The sequence below is a fragment of the Carassius carassius genome, chromosome 37, assembly GCF_963082965.1.
Source record: "Carassius carassius chromosome 37, fCarCar2.1, whole genome shotgun sequence".
Lineage (NCBI taxonomy): Eukaryota > Metazoa > Chordata > Actinopteri > Cypriniformes > Cyprinidae > Carassius > Carassius carassius.
In genome coordinates, this window is record NC_081791.1 from 16,244,609 (window position 1) to 16,270,543 (window position 25,935).

Sequence of the window (25,935 nt, forward strand, 5' to 3'; positions counted from 1 at the left end):
GCTTTAAAAGCGTTTGTCCAGCAAGGCGTGCCGTCCTCTTCCCTGGTGGCTGTCTGGACCTGAATGTAAGCACTCAGCTAGCCAGAAGTGGAAATCAGCTGGTCCAAACCTCAGGACTGAAGCCAACCCAAACCAGCGTCTTTAGCACACTGTGACTGGCCAGGCTCTTAAAATGCTGGTATGTACAGTCAAGGGCATTTTCATCTGACACTTTAACTTTTTTTTTATTAATGTAATATCGTTGAGTGCTTTGACACTGGGTATTTTTGGAAATTTCTTTCTGAAAAACAACAGACAAATAATAGACCCATAGATTAATAGATGGTTCAATTTTTCCTTAAAATGTTTTTTGCACTTTCAGAGACATTCAGCTGATGATGAAATGCCTCTTGGATGAAATGGTTTAGGTTAAGGAAACACCAACTTTTTTTATTTAAGGGGTTCTTTTGTTTGAACGGTTTTGGTACGGTCACACAGATTTAATAGAATTGTCCATATTCAATCATTTGTGTGGTCCACCGGAGGAAATGAGTACTCAAGTTTACTTTAAATCATGTGACCATGTGTGCCATTCGTTCGTTTTTGTTTTGTTAAAACCTTTCCCTGTGCAGTTCTGGAGTGTTGCACGACACACTGCTGGGAAGGGGATGTGATGCTGTAGGATTCCTGGAAAGAACCTTCTCTTAAGGCAGTAATTAGTGGTTGGGTTCCAGTTCTGGAACTTTTAGAATGTCCAGGGCTCTTCCAAAGGAACGGCTGTAGGCTAACCATTCTACAGTTTACTATTTTCAGGAATACTTGTGTCGTACAAATGCATCCTGCTACGATTGCTATATAACAGTTTTGCTAATGTATACTCACACTTTCAAAATTCATAGGGCTGGAATTAAGGCCAAATCCAAAAAAAAAAAAACATTCATAAGTAAATGCGTCTTTTTTAATGCGTACTTTAACAAATTTTTTAAAGCGTTTTACTATGGCGATGCTATTTTTTATTTACTTGTTTGTTTTTCAATAATTTATGTAATCATAGACCACTTGTTTGATGTAAAAGCAGTCTGCATTGTGCTGTAAATAACTCTGGTATAAGCATTTACTAAGAAACTAAATGTATCGTATTGAACACGCATCAACTCAATGCGCTTCCCTTGCGTGTCAAGCCAACATAAATATGTAAAACAGTGGAGATGTTTTAATCAGGTGTTGTTTTCCTGTTAGCATCTCCTTTGATTGGTTTTGCTTCAACCAAATGAGTTAATCAATGTCATTAATGTCACATCTACAGAGAGCAGCTGTCTTTAAACAGGCATTGTACCACATATCACAACTCTCAGGCTTTTTCCGCTGTTCGCCTTTTCTAATTATCCAACACTGCAACGTTCAATGTGGCAAAATAATATTTTGTTTCACTTCTACTTTTCTGGGTTCCCGCGTGCTTATCGACCTCCCATCAGCTTTTATAAGGCAGGAACAACAAGAAAGCTCAGGAGAACGCACTGCGCTCTCATTTATTTATGTATCTATTTCGATATTTATTTATTGCTCTCCTCGCTAGCTGAGGCCTGGCTGCTCGGTCTGAATGTGAGCGGAATAACAACAGAGAGAAAAAAAAAAGAAACATTGTTTTTTTTTTCTCAAAGTTTTGATTTTTTTTTGCTACTGTAGCGTTACATTTTGTTTTTACTGTTTTAACTGGACATTATTTAAGTGGACATGCAGTCTGTGTTCAGAATGATTGTTTAATAAAAGTAATGGTGAAGTTCTCAGTTTTGTACCATTTTTGTACCCAATTTGTTTCTTAATTTTGGTCTTGTTTTCCAGTGCCAGTTCATAGTGCAAAACGTCTGTCACTTTCTGTAAAAAGGAGGCATCCTCTCCACATGCCTTCCCACTTTCTGCTTGGCACTGCTTTGTGTGTGTATCAGGGTGAGACTATCAGCACTGTGTTCAGTAATGGTGTAAGCCCTGGCGTTAGGATGCCCAGTCTGCCAGCTCTCAGTGTGACCTCTATATCTGGCGCCAGCTCTCGTCTCCCGTGTCACCGCAGGGGCACTTGTGCTGGCACTATTTCCCTCCCTGACGTTCCTGCTGCCATGAGGAACACCACGTCTGTCCAATGGCTTTCTGAGCTGCTTTAAATGCAATGTCAGTTCATAAATACCTGTCTTTTAACGGATGCTTCTCATTTAGATGCCATATTTGAAAACCCAGCCATATGTGCAAATAAGCACAAAACATTTTCTTAAAGGAAGCTTTCACTCAAAAATTTTCATTATTTAATCACAATCATGTTCCAAACTTGTATGACTATTATTAATTTTCAATTGCAGTGAGAATGAATGGGGACTAGAGTTATCAAGCCTGGAAAAAGGAATGCAAAAGCGATATAAAACAAGTAGTCCATATGACTTGCTATTTAAGAGACATCTGTAGTCTGTATCCCCGATTAGGGAACAAATCATTCTTTGGAGATGCATCTGTTGAGTTAATTTGTTCGGTTCACAAAATCCATTTGAATGATTCATTCACTGATCCAGTTCAACTTATTGAATCAGTGATTCAGTTGTGGCAGTTCTTGAGCAGAGCTCACTGGAGGGGAAGATTAAAGGTGAATAATTTTCATTTTTGGGGTGAACTATTTCTTTAAATCCCTTACACAGCTACCTTTATCCCTTTAGCAGCATTTGAATCAGAGTCAAGCAGCGCTCTGTGCAGGTGCGCAGCTGGTTTTCTCTGCATTCAACCACAAACCCTAGGCCTAGTGCTCCTATATGAGATGTACGTAAAAAACTGATGGAAGTGCTTTCAGCTCTGCATGTGAGTGCTGTGGTGAGGAAATGTGTCTGCTACCAGCAACAACACAGTTGATGCAAAACCCCATATCTTTCTGGCATCGGAAAGATGATTTGCTGTTCGTTGCGGTGTCACAGATTTTCATTCCGTTGTAAAGCACTGACTCTGAAGCTGCATTGAATGTCTCTGATTCATTTTTTGGCACCTTCCAAATATGCTATTATTCTATTTATTTTTATATTTTATATTACAAAATATTACATTTGCTAGAAATTCATAAAAATAAACATGTAGAATAGTAATGCCTGGTTTTGACCATTTAATGAATTAAATTCTTTAGAACATAAAAGTATTTATTATTTAACATATGATTAAAAGAGCCCACCATAAACTACATAATGTAACTGTTATTTCAAAACATACTTTAAATTGTGTCACAGGCAGTAGAGCATGTTTTTGGTTGACACATTCCTTTGTTAGACTGTATATATCAATTTACCGACCAGCCCTAGCCGTTTTTTCTTGCACATTTTTAATATAATATAATAGATATGATATATATAGTTAATGTAAAATGTACTATAGATTATTACAATATACAAATTATTTGTGCATGAGATTTAATTTTACATTTTATTTATGGCATTAAATATTGTTATTTTCAAGCCTTTTCTAACTAGTCACTGTAGAGTCATCAGGTCCCAATTTGTTGCATGTTGCTTTCTTTGGTCATGCCCAGTGCATGTTCTCTTACAGTTGGTCATATCTGGGGCAAAGTGTCTGCAGTTGACGGGGAGGTGTAAGAGGTATTGACCAGTTTAGGTGGAGATTAGACTGATCGTCTTCACTGCGCGATAAGCTGCAGCTCATGTCCTAAGCGGAGTTGTCAGGTCCGCCCTGTGCTCCCCTGTGTGGGATCGCTGACTCAGGCACCTGGGTCTTAGCTCCAGCCCTGACGCAGATTATGACCTTGGCCGCCAGGCGTGGGAGGCCTCATTAGCGGCCCTCACCGGGACAGCCCAGAAAAAGTGTGCTAATTAACCTGCTAACAATGTCCTTGCTTAGTTAGCTCACTGCAGAGCCTCCGTCCGAGGATAATAGCCTTCCTTAGCTGCCAGAGCGGGAACTGGAAGATGGAGCTGTTGTTTGGACTGATGCCCTGTTAAGGGGATGGATGGAGGAACTTGGATGACCTATAGAGAACGGCAGAGTTGTTTCCTAGATAAAGGTTAAATGGACTTTTGCGCTGCATGGAGTAGCATAGTTTCATGCAAGTTTTTAATATTTTATAGCGCTGTTGTCAAATTAGAATAGACAAACGTCAAATTCTGAATAACATTTCAATCTAAATGCTGTTAAAAAAGAGGTTTCTACTAGAGTTTGAGCTGTTTAGGGTGTTTGTGTTTTTGTATGGTGCAACTTGTATAGATGTAGCATATTCTGTCAAATCACTTTGCATATTTTGGAATTAATGTTTCTTTTATTGATTTATTTCAGTCTCATTTATCTTTCTATTTTATCTGGGAGTTTTCCAGCCTCAAATTAAATATGAGTTTTCTGATAATAATTTTTTATTCTTGTAAATGTAGTTAATGATTGTGCGTTCGCTGCATTGTGTGTATTCATTGTCTATGTTAGTAACAATGTATTTTGTTTATTAAATATTTATAAATGTATTATGTTAAAGTATTTTTAAGTAAAATAATGATTTTTTTTAATTAAACATGAAAAATATTTTACAAAATTATAATTTTCTATATAATTTATGCATGACTTTTTTCATAATTTCTAATAATTTGCATTTAACATTGCTCATGCTCATTTAACACAATTACAATATTAACTTAAGTTGCATTTAAGATAATATTCTAATTTATCCAGCATTTTTTTTGCTCAGTGAATGCTGTAATATATATAAGTATCGTGCATCTGATCTTGTGTCATACATTCGACCAATGGCATTTCTGTCAGACTTCAGGATTCTCGGAATGGCAAGTGAATTTGCAGCCCAGTTCGGTCATGGAGAATAAATTCCTGTGCGTGTTGTTTGTAGCTGAACTGAAAGCGTGGCAGGCTGACATTACTGAAGCTCAGCCTGTAATGTACGGACTGTAAAACTAGCATTTCTACTGCCACAAACAGCAGGGCCACAGGCCCACCACAGAAACACAGTGGATTGTGAGACTGTCCTGTGACAGCCCATAAAATGTCCCTTGGAACTCTCTTGATATTAGTGCGCCCCGTAGACCACCAGGAGCTGTGAGATATGCATCTTATATTTGCTAAATGTTAATCTGGTATATGAAATTATTATGCGTTATAATGCGATCAGAGCTGTAATCAGATTGCATTAAAATACTTCCATGACACACTTCTATTGGTCTCTATAGAGACAACATGGCCCAAGCAGGACTTACAAGGGTTAATGAAGGATGAGTGAGGGAAGATGAGAGGAAGAAGGAGGGAGGAAGGGAGGTTGAGGGGACGGCCTTGTCCAGTTCTAATCTGTAAACCCTTCAGTTGGCCTTGAAGAGACGACCAGGAAGAGGAAGACAAGTGTGCGGTGTGAATGTCGGTCCTGGCTTGGGATCAGTTTGTCGGTCTAGTTTTAACTCTCTCTCTTCATGTTTCATGTGTATATGAATCATGTGTGAAAAATTATTAAAATGAGATAATACAATACAACAATAAATACAACAATACAACAACAATAAAAATAAAAATAAAATAAAAAAATTTAAAGAGTGACATGTAAACATAATTATGAAAGATATTTATGAAATAAAAAATATATTTAACCTCATGTTTTCCATTTTATTTGTTTTAATAGGTTCCTTTGACCTAATTAAACTCCATTTAACAAATATTATTAGTACACAATATTGACAAGATAATATTGATTCTTTGTGGGGTCAGTTTTACTATGGAAAAAATGTATGCAATAAAATCATTCCAAACAAATGTGTGGATACCTGGGGTGTTTGAATCAAATCATGTAATATTTCTTATCGATTCAGTTTGAAACATTATATCAAGTTGAAACTAAAAGTTTAACTTGCTGTAAGATAATTTTAAGTATATATTAATAGGGCCTTGGTCTTTCTTAAGCTAAATATTCATTGGTTTCTGCATCTGTCCAAAACAGTTAACAGAATTGGTTTTCTGGTTGCGTATGACACCGGAGCACAAGTACTTCCTTAAAGGTGCTGTATGTAAGATTTTGACTCTGATTAAAGCATAAAAATATCATAATGTGTTTGAAGAAGTTTAAGAAACATGCTAAGTTAACATACTTTTTTATCTGAAAAACAATGCTTCAGTCAGTTATTCTACTTCGAAAATGTGTGTTCCGGCCAGAATGTCTGTTGTTGTTTTGGTTTGTGAAACACACCCTCTGCCAGTTTACCCAATTGTATTTCGGCACCCCGGGTTGCCAGTTGCCGGAAAACACAGCGTATTTCATTTCATTCATCATCAAGTGCACTTGTTCCTGTTTGTGTCATCAATCTGGCAACCTGCGTGCGCGTCAAGTCTGAGGAGGAGGGGCCGGGTGAAAAAAATCCTTTCTGATATTTTGAATTTGGACTGCAATACCTAGTTCAACCACTCAGTGTCAATCCTGCATACAGCACCTTTAAATATCGCCGGAATTACATACAAATTTTATTATCCATTCTAATTTCTAAATCCGCATGCTCATGTTGAATGATAAACCAGCGTCTTTTATTCACCACTTATCGGTCTCCTTTATGAAATGGCAGATCTCTGGAGATTACACTCATCCCCCGAGCGCCTCGTGCGCCTCCAGAGACCCGAACGATTTCAGCAGAGCGATCATAAAAACCATTATCACCTGGTTTTAAGCTCATAAACTGCTTATGAGTTGAATGTGTTGATTAGAACATCTTAAGGTTGAAGATGAGACAGGATGAATCTCAAAATTGCTTGACGCAGGAATCTTGTCAGTGCTCATTATACGCTTAAAATCCAAAAGACAATGAATGCAGAAGCAAGGCAAAAGAGCCAAAGGCAGAGAGCGTTTCAACTTAAAGGGACCAAACTGGAGTGCACCAGGTCAGCTGTGTTTGATTCAATTGAGGTTGTTTGTGGTGGAATTACCTTGAGTTTACTTTTTGTACACTTTATGCATCGTTTTCCTCATGTACAATTGGTAAGTTTGATCAATTCAGTTTAATTGGGCAGAACTTTTTTATATTTAACTTTTTTTTGTTTTTTTAAAACCTAGTATGCTTAATGTGTGAGTGTGTGTGTTTGTTAGTGAGTTGCTTTGCGTTATGAATTTGTGATTAAGAATCCCTAGAGATACATTATTTACCCTCTCCCTTCTTCTTGCTTTCTCTCTCTCTCCTTTTCTTTCTTCTTCCTCTGCTTTCCTTTTTCCAGTCGTGACAGTGACCTCTCAACGATCATCTCCAACCTGCACCACACCCGACAGCACGGCATGCCCGAGGGCCAGCCCTGCTCCGCACACTCAGGTAGGACACACCTAGAGACAGCACACCTGAGACACATTCACATATAATCAGAGGTGAATGTTCGGCCATGTGATTATGGATATAAAGTGAAAACATACTTATAGAGCAAAAGAAAACACATAGGAAGTGGTCTGAGTGAAGTGGCCAAAAATACTTTTATGATTATGATACAAACTTGTCAAATCTGTGAAACTGAATTATCGTTGTAATTGCTTCTGTGGCTTTCTCTGTCTATAATATTTTATTGCCATCATACTCTGTTTTTACAGGGTTTATCCTTTGATTGATGCAGAACAATTACACTGACTGCATGCTAGTATTTTAATTCGGTTTAATTTGTATGATTGAGGGCTGTAAGCTCATTACGCGCTCCATTGTGGCCATATTCATTCCATTACTTAATGCTCTTGTCTTCGTCTCTCTTAGCACACAACTTAAACCACCGTTAAAACTACTTTCAGTAAATAGCTTTATTTGTCATTAATCTCCGACCAAACAGAAGGACTACCGGACATAATGTGTTTTAATCTCATTGGTTCGCTGAATCACATGGTCACCCAAAGTTGGTTAAGTAATTTTGACCTGTCTGGTTTTACACTTAGGCTTTAATGCTGTTTGAAGATTTATGTTGAATGTAAATATTTGTAACATTTATTACTGTTTTTTAAAATATAAGATATTTTTATTTTATTTTTAATAGTTTATACTTTTATTTGTATTAATTTTATTTAATTTAAATAATACTTTAAATATCAGCCACAGGTTGAGTTATTTTGACCTGTGTGGTTTAATGTCTTGGTTTTTTATTATTATTCTTTTTTTCAAGTCTACAAATGACTATTAATATCACTAATTGCTTAAAAGTTAGACATCCTTAGATTTCACAATTTAGTAATTTTATCATTAGCACTACAAAAAAGTTTGTTATTTTTAGTTCAAATTAATTTGAGCTTTTTATGTTGTGGTACATAAATACCGCACAACCAAGTAAAGTGGAGGATCCTATGGGTTTCTGGTAAAATGGCCATATGTGAATATGTGTCTAAATCCTATTACATTAGCATCAGTCTAGCATAACAAAGTCTTAAGCGACTGTCCCAGTCCTCAATATCTCTCAGATCGTATGGCTTCAAATGTGGATCAAATCACCTTTACCTGGCTTTAGGTTTCTACTAGACTTGAGATCTAAGGGTTGACTTAAAATCTAGACCAGTAAAATTTGCCATTACTTGAATAGAAGATGCTCAATTAATCATAATCTTAATTGGAGAAGACACAAAGGAATAAGAGCGGAAGCCACCTGCAGCATGGCTGATGACCAAAATCTGTCAGTTTGAGCGTTTAAAAGAGGTTTAACGGTGCTGTAAGCAGCTAGACTCATGTCTGTAAACAAGTCCAATCCGATCACGCAGCGCGTCTAATTCTGTCTGCCAGTGAAATTAGAGAGCCTCCGTCCCTGGGCCAGGTTAGGGGTCAAATGGCTTGAACAGAACCATTTGGAAGTGTGTTTTTCGCACTTTTATTAAGTTTCGCATTTGGCCACATGATGCAGCAAGTAACAGCATAGTGGATGTAGCAGTACGTAAAAGGTTGAGCTTATATAAGCTTGAATCAAAGCAGACGCAAGTGTTCATTTTTCCATGTTCAGCTGTGAGACTCCAACAGCTTTTTTTGTTCCGTCACACAGTCTCTTTTACTTCCTTTCAAGTCTGACTTCTTCTCTGGGTATGTGGTTGAGCGAGAGAGAGAGAAGAAAAGGTTGGAAAAGTGCAGAACAAATGAATGAGCAGAGCGTCGTATGGTATCAAGGGAGGGTGGACTGCAGTGTGGAGTCGCGAGACAGGCGGAGGAAGAGGAAGCCGACTGCAGCGCTGGGGTTGCTTTGCACCGGAGAGGCCCGTTAATTAAATCTGAGGGACAGACATGAGAGCTGACCCAGGCGTCAGCCGCAGCCAGTCAGCGATGGAGGAGAGGCGGCTCCCTCACCACCCCCCCTCTCCGTCCGGCCGGACGGCCTGCTGGCCCCAGTGAGGGATGGGGGGGAGGGCAGGGCGCCGGCAGCTTGTCTGGCTCTCTGTGTAGACTCCTAAACGTGGCTTTGCGGTCAGACCAGAGACTCTTAATAGGCATATAAGGTGTTTTTGCTTTTTTTCCCCTCCCTCCCTGCTGCTCTCATGGTTTCCTAAAGACAGACAGGAGCGTCAGCGTGAGACTGCTGTATATTTGGACCAGTGAATAGATTCCCTGAATTTGTATGTTATAATCTAAATATTCTCGCTCAAGACGAAGCATTTAAGTGTCCTGTCAGTGATGTTTGTTTCCCCCCCACACAAGTCTGCTTGTCCTGTGCACGATCATCATTATATCAATGGGCGGGCCATAGCCAAATGCACTGTAAATCACTTTGAATAGACAGAAAATAAATATATAATATTTAATTATATATAGATATATATAAAAAGACCTCAATCTTCAGTGTCACATGATCCTTCATCATTCCAATATGCAGATTTGGTGCTCAAGAAACATTTCTCATTAATGATGAAAATTATTAAGTATTTTATGGAATTAGTTTTGTTTCAAAAGTTTATTAAATTCGAACTCAGATTAATTAATAATAATTAACAAATTAATTAATTCAAAAAAATTGGTGTAAACAAGATATTTATAATTTTTTATACTATTTAAATTAAGAAATTATTACTTTTAGGCAGCCAAACACTCATTCAATTGATCCAAAATGACAGTAAAGGTACAAAGATTTCTCTTTTAAATAAATGCTGTTTGTTTTTTAAATCAAAGAATCCTGAAAAACAATATATCACTTTTTCACAAAAATATTAAGTAGCACAACTGTTTTCAGCACTGATTCAAAATTGAAATTCAGAAAATTCAGCCTCTGTAGAAATAAATTGCATAATAAAATATATTAAAATAGAAAACTGTTACTATAAATTATAATAATATTATAATATCTCACAGATGTGATGGATGCAAGCCAAAAAAGATACGATTATTCATAACGAATGAACGAGACTGACATCAGTGCAAAAAACTGCTTCATATTATGTAACGCGAGTTGAAAATAGTTCATTCAAAACACGAAAACTAGTTTTTTAAAACTTTATGAATTCAACATCAGCTGCGGAAAATCACGTTACTCAAAAAAGGAAAACAAGTTTCTGGAGTCTATGGCCTAAAAACTTTTGTTAACTAATTAATTTTTTTCTTCTACTTTATGTACATAAAGTAAAGCAATCTGGCATAATAAATACCACCCAAATATATGATATAAACAATAGCGATATCACCTCCGTGAACAATTTGGTTGTCATATAACGCAACCAAAATTATACATGTTTTTTTTCTTTTTTCTGTCTCTGTTGATTCTCTCACAGACGCCTGCCTTTCTTGCATCTTCTTGCATTTTCCTCAACCACCATATGTCTCCTCGTCTTCTGTTCTCCCTCAATTGCGGTGGTTTTTGCCTCATTCTGTTGTTTTCTCATTCTTTTTCCCATGATTTTGATCTTTCTCTTTTTCCTCTGTGTGTTGCCCTCCCTCATTTTCTGTCTCTCTCTCTCCCTCTTTCTGTCTGTCTCTCCCCTAAGGCTCTCAGTGGGGGAGCGGCGAATAGAGGGGGGCGGTGCTGAATCCTCTGGGCTGGCGGAAGCGCCATGCTGCTCACCCCCCCCCCCCCCACAACCCCCCCCCCCCCCCCCCGCCATGGCCAATCAATGCCATCCTTTCAGTTCTGGCCGAGCCCCACAAACAGGGGGATCAATAAGTTATTAGCACCATTCTGTCAGCTGTAATGTGGAGATTGATTGGAGGTTGGGGCTCCGCCGCGACGCCCGCCACTTCCCCTGCCTGATAAAGATGACAGATTAAGGGAATAAGAAAAGGGAATTAAGGAGTGTGGCCTGTCCAACTTGTCAGTAGCCGGAGAGACGGATAGAGCTAAGGGAAGAGGAGGAGAAAACCAAGAGCCTCCTTCTCTGCTCATTTAGTCGTTTTGCTATTTCTCCATCTTTCTAGCCTTCTCTTTTCTCCCCCCACCTCTATTAAAGTTCTGCCCTTGTTTTGGCCTGGCTCTGTGCCGCACAGGCTGAAGTTTAAAGTAATTAGTGACAGCGCTGGCAACAGAAGCCGTTCTGTGAGTTGGGTTACATGGCTGAGGCACGAGGCAGCTCCGAGCCTCCCTGTTTGGTGTTAAATTTGAGCATCACAGCTTTAAGAAGCAACATTTAATTGGTATTAAAGGCTTTCCGCCTAAAAATCTCTGACCCTGAGGCAGACAGGCGCTGCTGAAACCCTGCCTCTCCCTTGAGCGCACTGAGAGACAGAGCGAGTGCAGTATTCTCGCTGCTGCTGTGGATTTTTGCATTTATTTTTTGAATGAGCACTAAGTTTCAGGGTAGAGAAGTATATAAAGTGTGTATAGCATATTTTTACAAAAATAACTCTTTAAAAGTTTGTAGAAAAGACTAAGGTTTAATTTGGAAAATAGTAAACTAGCATATTACTATTTCTGCCTTTTGATTTGTATGCTAATATGGGATTCCAAATGCAGCCAAAGGCTATGTTTGAAAAAGTAATCTAACATACTTTTGCCAAAATGTGCAATATACACTGGAAAATATGTCGAGACATACCATATCGTGGGATGCAGTACTCTCAACTTGACCTTCCATTTCCAGTGAAAACAAAGTGAACGTTTATGGCTTTTTTTGACTCATTATTTCATTTGGACTTTAAAATTTTGGTATATACTTCACCCTATGCACTATCCTTTGCACTATACACTAAGTATGCTAGTGTAAAGTATATAATCTGCAATACGCACCAAGTTTGCTAGTATGAAATATATATTTCATACTTTAAACTAAGTATGCAAGTATTCTATTACAAACATACCTGAAGAGTTAAATCTAAACTTATATCTAAAATATTTACGTTTTTTAATTAAATAAATTGCTCCTTCATACACTACCAAAAAATGACACATTTGAGTAAAAATCATGCAAACAGAGAACAATAAATGGATAGGAGCAGGAGGGAAACGGGTGAACAGTTAACATGGAGGTTTATAGGAAAAAAGAAACTGCAAGTGAGTCAGTGTCGCTTCCCGCCTCCAGCTCCTCCATGCAGAATAACGGCTTCCTCCTCATGGTCCCGAAAACTCTCTACTTTTGTTGAGTGCATTACTTCAGCTAGAGACCAAAGTGCTAAGAGCAGACAGAGTGCGGTCCAGGGCCAGGTTTCCTCTCCGCCTGCGCCGACGCCACGGGCACGCTGCCCTGCTCCAAAACTTTTGCTCTCTGGCTTATGAAAGCATTTCATACTGCAAATCACTCTGTCCTGTGCTGTCAAATCATATCATGAGATTTAAAAAAAAAGGTTTTAAAGGTTGTGATTAAGCACTTGGGGGGTTGATTCGGGGGACGGAGCACTGTGTGAGTTTGAGCTGTAGGTCTGAGTGACAGTTCAGGACCGTTGATTTCAAAGAGATGGAGATGGAGGTTGAGATGGAGAGGAACTGGACTCAGCCCAGGGCTTTGGGAGTGTTGGCAGGCAGGAGGTTGCCTGATAAGACGCGATGGAGCTTGGAGAACAGGCTGGGCTGGAGATAGCAGTGCTAGGGTGGCTGAGCCCTGTGGGAAAGACACTGCTGAGAGATTAGGGTCGAACAGAGATGTACAGAGAGGAAGAGAGAGCAGCTCAACGTAGCTGCTACAGAAACCAGAGGGTGCTGTGGTATGTAGAAGTGTTTCCTAACCATTTTCATATAAGGTAGCTTCATGCTTCTTTTTAAAGGGACATCTCGCCCAAAAATGAACATTTTGTCATCATAAAAGAACTGTTGGACATAAAAGAAGATATTTTGAACAATGTGTGTAACCAAACAGCTGATGGTCTCCATTGACTTCCATAGCATTCCATACTGTGGAAGTCAATGGGGACCGTACTGTTCTTCTTTTAAGTTCAACAGAAGAAAAGACAGTCATACAGGATTGGGGGTAAGTAAATGTTGAAAGAGTTTCAGAGTTTCAGTTTCATTTTTAGGTGAACTAACCCTTTTACTCCTATTTAACACCTTTTAAACTAAAACCTTACCTGCTCATCTGAAGTTTTTGCACATCCCTTGCAGGCTTTTGAGCTCTTTTGGCTCATGCATAGACAGGAGCAACTGATTGCTATAGTTTTACACTTATGCCGTGATCGTATCAGTTCCACGTGAAGATAGAGAGCGGAAATTAATTGAATACGCCAAGGGAGATTCTTCACCTCAAAGGCTGACGAAAGGAGAAAAAGTGGAGCAAGAGACAGACGGAGGGAGTGTTGTTGTTGTCTTTGGGCAGAGGTTAGGAGAGGAGATGGGGGCCCATTAGAGAGGCCCCTTTTTCTCTTTGGACTGGGATAGACAGCCTTCCCCCCTGATGAGAATACATCAAACAGCGTCATTAGTAAAGCTCGCTCCCCACAAAGAATCCCAGACTGAGCTCTGCCACTCCAAAAGCTCTTTCGAGCGCAGACTTGCTTTTCTTTCTCTCTCTGTGTCTCTTTCCAGCACTCTTATCAGAGAGGGACGAGCAGTACGCTTGGTGTCGAGGGGTAGGGGTGTGAGAGAGTAGATTGTACTTTTGTGTCGGACATTTACAAAGGTGCAGGCTCTCTCGGTTTTGTGCCATGCAAGAATCTCCCCCTTCACTCTTCTTTGATGTGTAGAGCTTTATTCATGGCTTACACATAAGGGTCATCTGTAGTAATGGCTTCCTTTAAAGACCTTGTGAAATCAAAACGAGAGTTTTGCAACTCTCTAGTTTGTACATGTTAGGTGTGAGTTTATTCCCATTAATTTTTCCCATAGGGATTTTTTAAAAGTCTTTGTTAATAAGCCATGAACCAAACCAACCAGCAACAAGGTGAATCACAATGTTACAAACTTTGAAAATCAGACAAAGGTACAAGAAGTTGTACTTAAAGGCATTAATGCGTAAATAACTCAATCCCATGATTTATTGTGATTTACAAATTAATAATGACAGGGAAAACTATTTATTCAAAGAATATAGTAGATTTTATTTATATAAAACACCATATTTTGTTTACTGAAAAACTTTATTATATACAATATTTAAGTAGTTTAAGAGTGTGTATAAAGATTGACTTTTATGTCATTTGCAGTTTTTAATAGGAGTTTGGCACAATTAGCTTGTCGTGATTCTCAGATTGGTGGAAATTTCTTGTAGAATCATGGGTAATGTAGATTTTCACCAGGAATTCCATTGTTAAATATGATTATTTTAAAAAAATAAGTTGAAATAATAGAGACAGATAGCTTTGACAAAATCATTGAACAACAACCCCATACCTCAATGTAGATCAGCCTCTAAAAGTTCCTAAATGATTATGGTGTAAATTAAAGATTTTTTTGAAACTGGAAAGTCTATTTGATAACAAATAGAACGATATGTCCTTTTTTTGCACCCACATTTCCTTCAATACGAAAGATGTCAACATAAGAAAGATCTCTGTGCTTGTTGAATGATGTTATGAGGTCTTTAAAATGATGCACCTGCAGGGCACCATAAATATTTTAAAAATAACTTTTTTTATGATATCCATAGACAATAAAACACAATAAATACAATAAAAGTTCAAATGCAAGCAACATGTATAATCCGTTTCCTCTCAGCTTATTGCACAGTCCATTTAGATAAAGAATCAGACAGCAACAAAAGACAAAAGGAAGAGCATAACTCTGTGGCTTTGACGTTTTTTACTTCATGTGGCGCATGAGGGCAGAGAAAGAGAGAGAGAGAGAGGAGAGTGCAATGACAAACGGTCTCTTCCTTCCTGCATGCATGCACCACCATGCTCTCAGCAGCACCCCTCCCAGCGTGATTAGCAGGATATTGATTTGAGATGTGTTTGGGGGGAGGAGGGTGCTGTAATCGTACACTAGACACCAGCGGCTCACTAGAGCGCTGCATTAGGCTAGTGCAGACAGCCTCCACTTTTCTAGAGAGAGAAAGAGAAAGAGCGAGAGAGAGAGATAAAGAGAAAAGGGGGAGGGAGAGAAAGAGTGAAAGAAAGGAAGGAAGAGATTAGAAAAAGGTGTGAGCTTTATATTAACAGAGAGTGAGAGTGAGTGAAAAAAGCAAAAGGCAATTGGACAACAGGAGTTTGATAGAAGACATAGGCAAGACCGCTTACATTCTCTCCAATTTTTTTCTTGCTCGTCTCGTCATTTCTGGAGCTTTTACTCCGTATTAGGCTGGTGTGAAGATCAGGAGAGATAGATGGAGAGTCAAGACAAGAAATGACGGTAGAGTGAGGGTGAGTGCAAAAAAAGAGAAAGCATGTTTATTCGAGATAGGAGAAAGAGAGAGAGCGGGCAAAAGAATCTCTCGTTTCTGCACATGGCTGAGTAAGAACCAGATCTGTCATTCACGCTGGCGCAGGGCCCTCTCAACTCTTCGTATCTTTAGTCGGTCTCACAGCTCCATCATGTATGCAGGTATAGAGCCAGGCAGCAAGCTGCATGTTGAGGGGTTTAGGAGCCGTCTGACCACATCTGAACCCCTCTAACCTATATCTCTCTCTCTTTTTTTTCCTCAGATGACATTCTAGGCAAGAGGAGAGGCTATTCCCCCAACAGCAGCAGCGAGTGCCCATCTGACAGCAAGAAGTCCCGCAGCGTATCACCTAAAGGTAAGGGCCCCTCTCGTGCATGTGTGTGCATGTGCGTATGTGTGCTGGAGACGATATTGCACTTCAATTAGAGCTGTTTAACCTTAGTGCATAAGATGGAGTAGGTGGGAATATATGGAGCGAGATTGAGCGAGAGTGGAGGGAAGGGGTGGACAGATAGTAAGAGGAGGGAGGAGAGAACAACGCTCAGTGGAAGACACATCTCCTCCCCCCTCCTGCTAACCTTTTCACACACTCTCTACAGAGAGTTCACAAGTACAGCATTTGCCTATTCATGTATACATGTATACAGACAGTTCGGTTCTTAAAATAGTGAACTGTTCATTCAGACTTCAATAGCAGAATCTATATGGATTAATTCACAGTCAGCAGTCATTAACCAAACACTCTCACCTTCACCTAGTGCTGCTAAAAAGCATCGTGTGGTCAAAAGGTCAAAGCAGTGGTGATCTAGATCTGGTAGAGGTGACAAGTTTACTAGTTTGCCTAGTGGTCGACCGATATTGGTTTTCTGACGGCCGATTGCTGATGCAATATCTTGAAAAGCAGGAAAGCCGATAGCCGATATAAAGCCAAAGTAATTATTTTTTACATTTTAATTAATATTTCTTAATAAAATTAATAATTTAAAATCATTTGACAATGGATTACTAATTTTGTCTGGTGTGAATTCTGTATGAACTCTCTGGTCTGATTACTGACAGTGCATGTAGAGACTAAAGGTTAGGAAATCGATTTTGAAGGTATCATTGAAAATTTAGGTAGTATTATTCCAGTCAATAAGACTCTTGAATGTGACACAGACTATGTGTTGCTCTTGTTAGGGATGTGAACATACCCATAGAATATCCCACATCCATACCGACAACCCACATGGCTTAACTAGGTATAAAAAAAAGAAACACAAATGCAGAGGTCCAGAATTACTAGAATTGTTCTAATATATTTTACATTTACATTGAAAATTAGCAATTGAGTGAAGGACACAGTAAGGAGGAAAGGGTGCTTAACTTCCTGCTTCTGCTAGGAAACAAAATTGTGGTTTATTTTTCCTTTCAGGAATATATGTTTGAGTCTGTGCGATAAGCCCATGGTTTTGAGGTTTTTGTATGTCTGGATATCATTTGTACATGTAGTGGCACTTTTTGTATCATTATGGTGAAGGAAAAAAGTCTAAAAGTGAGCACAGAATCACTATCTTCATGATCATATTTACAGCTAATATTTAGCTAATATGCAAATTGGTGCAGCTCCTGAGTATTGTCAACCAGCTGAGCTAATGAGGTGAAACAGCACAGCAGGCATGCAGCAGAAACATCAGGCAGACTCAGTGACACCAAGTCAAATATAATCAAGCATCTAGCACACAGTGATCTGGATCTGTTCCGTAGACCAGTAAGGTGACCAGTCCTCGTATGAGGTGCAAACTCTCATAGCAATATTGTTGTTTTTGTTGAAGATTATTTTGTTTAAAATGATTGTTGAGATTCATATTTCACTTTGTGTTTTTAGCAAGACATTTACATACACTGTATTGCCAAAAATATTGGGACACACCCTTTTGATGAACAGGTTTGACTACTTTAGTAATTTAAATGAGTAGAAATCTTAATGTTTAAGCATATAATGAAATTATAGGGAATTGTGCAATTCTAATTTTATAGTTTGGACAGGACCCTTTTCGATTCTTGAAAGCCTTTGTGTATAAGGCAAGGTTGAAAAAGAAATGATTAATTTAGTGTGGAACAACTTGAATGGTCTGAAGGAATCCCAGCTGAATCTCTCTTTAAATGACTTTAAATGCAGACCTTGAGCCAAAAACCCATCACCAAACTCTTATGACTTGAACATACAATATATGGACAAAACATATTGGGACATTCCCTTCTTTAGAACAGAAAAAGTACTAGCAAATATGTGGCAGCAGAGATGGAAACATAATTCATGTATGTATAAATGTTATTTCTCTTAATAATACATTAATATGATAAATGTTAAAATTCCCAAGGACATAAAATTACCAAACACCAATTCACAGAAATTTGGGCCAATGAGATTTCATTGTTGGTGGAGTTACTCATTCTGAAATACAAAAAAAGTAATGTTGATCAATATTTAATTATATATTACTATTTTTGTATCAAGCCCATATTCTAATAATAGAATTTCACATAACTGCATCTAGTATGTGACATCTGTATATATGTGTCGCAGCACATCCATACCCAGTAATCAGTTGACTGAGATCTCTCATGTTAGGACAGTGTTTTATTTTGAGGCATTATCTGCTCACTCATCACCGTGTACCCAATCAGTACGGCTGCTGCAGTGAGAATGATAAATGGGTGTTATGTGTGTTTTAGTCCTGTGAATTACAGTTGGCTTGCGTCGGTCACCCGCTGTGGATTAGCATGGCTTTGGAATACCGCTGATCTAATGTCTTGTGTCTGCGTGTCTGTGATCCATCACCACACCCAAACAACATAGCAATGTGTGTGCACATGTGTAGTTTGAGAGCATTGCAGCTGTTGTTGTCTGAGATCCTACCTCCCAAACACACAACACAGCCACAGAAATACACACACAGCTGGAGGGTAGTACTGATCTCAGTGCAGCAGGTATTACTTTTAATGACCAAAGCTGCCTGAAAAGCTGCAGAGGCTGGATTTAACACGGACTGTTCACCGACAGACCGTAATAAAGGAGCTTTAGACCTCAGATCCGAGCCGTCATGTCTCCTTGAGCAGGGTTGTGTGTCATTCAAAACTGAACAGAGAATGCCGTGAAATTTCCTGAAATTGAAATGAGGTAGTAAACAGGAAATACAGTTGTAATTCAAATTACTATGTAAGGAAGGATAATTCACATGGAATGTTATTCAAAATAGATAAAAATATCCATCCATCCATCCATCCATCCATCCATCCATCCATCCATCCATCCATCCATCCATCCATCTATCTATCTATCTATCTATCTATCTATCTATCTATCTATCTATCTATCTATGACACACACACACACCTGTATTGTGCAAAATTGTTCATACTCACAATGCCTCAAAACATCATCCACATGAGCACACTCACACACACACCTGAAGCCTCTCGGGTGGATTATCTGGCGCTTGGCAGAGCACACTCCCCCATCCCCTGCGCTGGGCCGCACTGCTTCTGTTCGCCTGCCCGGGGCAAAGCTCCAGTTTCAATGAGGAGGGTAAAATATCCCCCTTCCACCTCTCTTCCTCCTCCCCATCTCTCCCCCAAGAATCTTTTCCCATGCGCTGGCTTGAGTTACTGCCGCCCAGCGTACCAAGGAGAACCGCACATAGCCTTCGCCTTCACTCAAACATCTCACATAAAATCACACAATTTGGGACCAGCTGATTGAATTTTGCTGCTTCTCATCCCACAGAGAACTCTCACACGCCTGCGCTGGAGCCGGGCAGTCACATGACCCCTGAGGAGCACTACAGGCGCATGATGTCAGCTCTGAATGAGCATGGCTCTTTTGAGGAGCAGCAGCAGCGCCTGTACCAGCTGGCGAACAACATGGGCATCCCAAGCCATGGTGAGTATGCATCACCTGTGTATGTGCTTGTGTGTGTGTGTGTGTGTGTGTGTGTGTGTGTTTGAGCTTGTTTCTGTATCCGCTCTAATTACCCATGTAGTCTTATTCCTGGATACCACACAAACAACTAGAGCTCAACTGCGGGGATAACTGACAATTCTATTTGTGGTCTCAGCACACCGAACGGTAGGATGTCAGAGTGGGTGATCTGTGACTACTGCCACACACAGTAGTAAATAACACTGCCATTGGGCCCTGAGGTCGAATGGATCGATTTGGCCCTTTGATTGGCTGCAAGCCAACCCTCTAAATTACCAACACCATGAAAATGGCTCCTTTGCTCTTTTTTTCTTGTGCCTTTTCAAATTTACGATCAATGACGAGATACCAGGGTTAACGGGTGCGGATTTGTAAGATTTGTAAACCGAAATTTAGTGAGCATCATTTTGTTTTATTTGTTTGGATACATCTTAACTGCGCTCTAGAGCCTTGTTGACATTTTTCTCTCAGAAACCATTAATTGCATCTAGCCTTTATAGCCTTTTTTTCAGTAGCATAAATTGAATCAATCTCACATTCATGCTAAATCTGAGAGCATACGACTTTAAATTTTATTTGATCAGTAATGATTCTTAATTACTACTTGCAAATCCAAAGGGGGGAAACGCTATAAAGGGTTTAATTGCCCCTCTCGTACATCTGTAAGGAATTAGTGGCACTGTATGTGCCATTCGCGTCTGGGATTTTATGACAGTGGTGTTGCGCTCTCCTGTCACCTCCACCTAATAGTTCCTCTATTTTTCTACCTTGTTGAGGATGAATTCACAGACAATTCCATTCCCGATTCTGTCAAATCTTCTCTCGTCTCATCATCCGCAATCCTCCCTTTCACTTTCCCAGCTCAACTTCCTTCCACTCTCCATCTCTGCTCCTCACATCATCCGCAACCACCTAAAAAAAAGGCGTGGTTGTTTGTGGAAAGGAATCTGAAGCTGAGAAAAAAAGACAGGGCGTTTACCCGTCTGTGGGAAATCCAGCGAGTGAAAGCAGCCGCGTGATTTGCGGGGTCACAGTCAGTTCCTCCCCTAGATTTCTGGAAAAATGTCAGGTGTATGGTTTCATAATGGCTGCCATTGAAAACTGACTCACCAGGCCAAGGTGCTGTTCCTCCCCTGAGGAATGTGAGTGTGCTGGCTTGCCCCTGCACGCTGAGCTCCTAAGCCTACGATAAGGCCGTGCCAGTCAACCGCTGCCAGCATGCCTGGCTGCCAGGACTTTAATGAGTGAGATACTCATTCTCACCTTTTCACCCAGTGGTCTACTGTATATATCCATGATTTTTCTTGGTTTACCCCAAAATGGTTTGGTTTACCTCATCATTTAGTCATCCTTGTGTCATTCCAGGTCTGTATGACACAAATATGACGTTGTACTTGTCATTCTTTTTCACACATATACAATGCAACAAGGACTGAGATTTTCAAGCTTCAGAAAGCACCTTCAAAGTATCATTCAAGTACTGAAAGAGAGAAATATAAGGTGTTGATCACTGACAACAATGTCCCATTGGTGAACAAACCATCTTTTTGTGTTGGATCCTTTTGAAATTCATAGAGTATGCAAAAGCACCACATCATTATTGTGACTGTATTCCTTTTTTAATGAATCAGCTGATTCAGTACACAAATCAGACTGACAAATGTCATCAGTACTGAAGATTGTCAGGAAATAATAACTGAAATTTCAATGTATTTTTAATACAAATGTATTGTATGTTTTCCAAAATCTTTGAATATAATGCACACGTTGTATGGACCAGTCAGATGCTTTTTATGGTGCATTTGCATCCTTTTTGAAGCCAGAATAACCTTTTTTTGTTACTGCAATCAATCCTCATTCATTGCAGTGAATTAGTTTTACAAAATAGTGACCCTGCATTACAACACCAGTCTTAAGTAGCACAGGTATATTTGTAGCAATAGCCAAAAATACATTGTATAGGTCAAAATTATAGATTTTTCTTTTATGCCAAAAATCATTAGGACATTAAGTAAAGCTCACGTTCTATTAAGATATTTTGTAAATGTTCTACTTAAAATATATAAAAACTTAATTTTTGATTAGGAATATGGTTTGCTAAGCACTTCAATTTACTTTAAAGGAAAGGGGATTTTCACAGTATTTAGATTTTTTTTTTTTGCGCCCTAAAATCCAGAGATTCAAATAGTTGTATCTTGGCCAAATATTGTCATATCCTAACAAACTGAAAGCTTATTTATTGAATATATATGAAAATTTACCCTTATAACTGGTTTTGTGGTCCAGGGTCACAATTCTCCTTTTTTTTATTTTAAATTAATTCAGGTTTGGAATGATGCAAGGGTGAATTTATAATCATTTTCAAATTTTTCATAATTTAAAGTATTTTTCTAATGTTTACATTTGCAGTGCTTCTGACAAATTTGCGGGTTCTGGCTGGCTGGCTGTCTGTCCCAAACATTCCCTTCCCACTCCTTCATATTTGACTCACTTTTAATTTATGTTCTTATTTGTTTTTTTGTTGTTGTCGTTGTTGTTTCTTCAGTACTATAGCTCACACAGAGCTGCTTTTGACTTGTCAGGAGTGAGTTTTCAGAGAAACTTCTCTGGCGCAGGGAAGCGTCATCCCCAGCTGTGTTTCTGTGTGTTTTCTCCTCTCTTTTTTACCTCCACGTGCCTCTATCTCCCTGCTCTCTCCTTTGAAATGCCTTCTTTCAATCTGGCTCCTTTCCTTTCTTCATATCTCTGCACTTTCCTTATGGCTCTGTCTTTCTACCCCACCCCCTCGTGTGTGCCCTTGAAGTGTGTCTGGAAGTGTTGATGCAGTGTTGGGTTCTATACAGTAGAGGCTCCAAAGACCCCTTGACATAGGTGGAGAGAAGGGCCAGGCCCTTCTGACCATTCCCCCCCAGACACACACACACACACACACACACACACACACACACTCCCCCAGAACTCTCCACGCACAGCCCTGCTTTTATATTCTCTCTTTCTTTCCTCCCTCGTTCTTTCTCTCCTGGATCCCCACAGAGCATCCTTTCATGTGTTTGAAGTGGAGGCCCTGAAATGAAAGGCTGTGAAGGAGGCGCGGATAGATTTGTGTGAGTGTGTGCGTTTGGGGGGGTGGGGGTGTATAAGGTGTTGTGCACCTTTAGATTTGGCTATGATGCGGTTTCTGTAAGCACTCAAACGTTGTGTCCATTCCAATTGGTGGGGCCCATGACACTTCGCATTTTGGGGCTGGATTTTGAATGCAAAATATCGCTCGATGATATATTTTAATATTTATAATATACAATTTTTATACACATACACTACCATTCAAGAGTTTGGAGCAAACTTGGGGTAAGTTTGTTGTTGGAAGAAAAAAGTATATTTTTATCCAGCCTGGACATGTTAAATTGGTAAAGAAAAAAGAAATGACAGAAAAAAACATTTATACTGTTACAAAATGCAGTATAAATATAAGCAGCGCAATGTTTTTAACATTGATTATAATATGTCTTTAGCATCAAATAAGTGGGAAGTCGTGGCCTAATGGTTAGAGAGTCGGACTCCCAATCGAAAGGTTGTGAGTTCGAGTCCCGGGCCGGCAGGAATTGTGGGTGGGGGGAGTGCATGTACAGTTCTCTCTCCACCTTCAATACCACGACTTAGGTGCCCTTGAGCAAGGCATCGAACCCCCAACTGCTCCCCGGGCGCCACAGCATAAATGGCTGCCCACTGCTCCGGGTGTGTGCTCACAGTGTGTGTGTGTGTGTGTGTGTTCACTGCTCTGTGTGTGTGCATTTCGGATGGGTTAAATGCAGAGCACAAATTCTGAGTATGGGTCACCATACTTGGCTGAATGTCACTTCACTTCACCTCACTTCACTTCAAATAAATATGAAAATATTCTAGTGAAATAGTTGGGATTTGAACCTAAACAGAATTAATTTTACTAGACTGACACGTCCTACGCTCATGTAAGTGAGTCAGAACTGTCACTGGTGCCTCCTCAAAAAACTAGTTCCACGACACCCCTGAATGGGAGTGAATTTAAAAAAAGAGAAAAAGGCATGGGCTGTACTCAGTTGCTTTTGGATCTGTCGGCCCCGCTAAAAGAATTCCAGATGAGTACTGTGTCTGTTAGCTGCTCCTGGCGCACGTGGACCTGTTGTGCCATACAGAAGCTCTCAAAGTCCTGCCAATGCTTTACCACTGGAGCTCTGTGTGTAGATGGTGCAGAGGAGCCCAGATCTCCCTAGTTAAAGATTCCACAGGAACACTGACTCAGATTATGCAAATTCGGGGTGTGACAGAGGACGTGAGGTGAATGTGGGTGGGAGACGGTTGCATGGGTGTCAGGATCTCACTGTTTGGATGAGTTGTGTGCTTGTACATGCAGCCCCCGGGTGACCCGGTGCTAACTCTGTTGCAGGTTAAAGGGAATAATTCATCTCCGTGCAACTGAGGAAAGGGCTTCAGAGCTGCTTTGAGTTTTACTGGGTTTTGGGACTGTTTTACCCTGCTGGAAAGCCGATAGGTGTGTTTTGGAACATAATAGTGGTAGCAGCAGCTGGATATTAGAAGGTTTATTGCCTGTCCGAGATGGTCTAGGAGTATCAGTAAAGTGCTAGAAACCAGCTACCATTTTCCATAACATATTGAAAATCACTTACTCTCTGACTAGGTACTTCTTTTAAATAAGAAATTACTTTGCGTAAAAAAAAAACAAAACAAGTATGTTCTATTTAGTATAAATGTGTGTGTATTATGTTGTCATTGTCAAAGGACCTACCAGTGTCACTGCCATTCACAAATCCTCTCTTTTGGCTTCATGAGATAGTAAAGTGTCTATTAAGTGCTCATGATTGAGTGGGTCACACTTTTACCTACTGTTTTATGAATGCTGTGAATTCACACATTCTATATAGTAAGGAAGTATGCGATTTTGGATGCAGCCATATACAAGCTTTTGACAGATTTTTCCAGCAGGTTATAATGTTTGTGGAAAGACTACAAATTTTTTGGTCATCCGGAATAAGCATGTGACCAAATGACAGTCATTGCTGCTTTTCCATGGTGCTTTTCCATCATCCTTTTTTTCATTCTTTTTTATTCCCTCTAACGAGCTGTTAGAGGTTTGTCCGCTGTCAGTCCGGGCCCCTGCGGGGCACTGCAATAAACAGATCAATACAGCGGGCCTGTGCACATTAATATCTGTCGCGGTACCTCCGACCCGATCACTCAGGCCCACACGCCAGCCTCGGAAACGGCTGCCAGCTCCCGAGGGAACCGTGTAATTAAAAAAGGGCCAGAGGAGAGAGGGAGCAAGAGATGAGAATGAGGGAGAGGAAGAAAGGGAGGCATGCAGGATGGATTTTCTATTAAACACCCTTTCATTAGAGAGTGCGCTTCCTGTGGTGACCCTGTTAGTTTGGTAATGTTGGGAGATGGTCTGGGCTGGTCTAACATCACAGATTCAGGAGGGAGACCAGCGGCTCACTTATATTTCAGTCATGTTATCACAATATAAAATATATATATATATATATATATATATATTTTTTTTTTTTTTTATAAATGCACATTTGATAGAAGTAGTAGCTTGAATCAGGATGCAGATGTAAATGTATGTTTATTATCAAAATCAGTAACATCTGTAAAAATGGTAGCAACCTCAATTATTCTTAATTATTCTGACGGTTTGAATGTTATTAAAATGAACCATTGTTCGTCTTAAACAGAACGTTGTCTTTCTTAAACAGATCTTAAAGATTCGTATTTGAGGTGGAGTCTTGCCTGTGTGGCGGTTAACATATCCTGCTCTGGGACTCTTGGACTGAATGTTACAGTGTTGGTTCAGAGCTAGACTGACAGATTTGGCTCTGACAACACAGACCGGACGAGTTTCTCAATTTAACTGGTCTGTTCCTTCCATTCACAGAGCTGCTGCGTGTGCGTCAGGAAGCCATGGCTGCCGTTAGAAACCCAGGAGGAATGGAAGCCCATGTCCCCACTGCGGGCAGCTCCTCCAGCCAGCGGCGCAAGCAGGGCCTTCCCCAACACAGAGACACACACTTCTCTGAGCGGTAATGCACATGCACAACATCGTATTCTCTGGAATCTCACTTTTGCATGCTTTTGATCTAAAATGTCATAGATTGTAAACCTAATGAATGTTCAGTCCGTCATATTAGTCTCTCCTCCTTTTGCTTTGTGATGGGCAACATGGTCCTACAACTCAACATGGTGTTCTAACCAGACATGATGCAACAAGTTTTAGTGATATGCATCTATCACTATCTCGACTAAAAAGGGGATATTTGATGTT

General features: G+C 39.8%; 1 protein-coding gene across 2 annotated transcripts in view; it reads left to right on the forward strand.

The window, feature by feature from the left end:
- Nucleotides 1–25,935, forward strand: part of LOC132118172 (sterile alpha motif domain-containing protein 11-like) — a 60,021-nt gene that overhangs the window by 21,154 nt on the left and 12,932 nt on the right. For both annotated transcript variants that reach the window (XM_059527808.1, XM_059527807.1), the window contains exons 4-7: nucleotides 7,198–7,289; nucleotides 15,915–16,007; nucleotides 19,422–19,577; nucleotides 25,549–25,693. In XM_059527808.1, coding sequence (XP_059383791.1) covers nucleotides 7,198–7,289; nucleotides 15,915–16,007; nucleotides 19,422–19,577; nucleotides 25,549–25,693 — 486 coding nt within the window. The remainder of the gene's footprint in view (nucleotides 1–7,197; nucleotides 7,290–15,914; nucleotides 16,008–19,421; nucleotides 19,578–25,548; nucleotides 25,694–25,935) is intronic.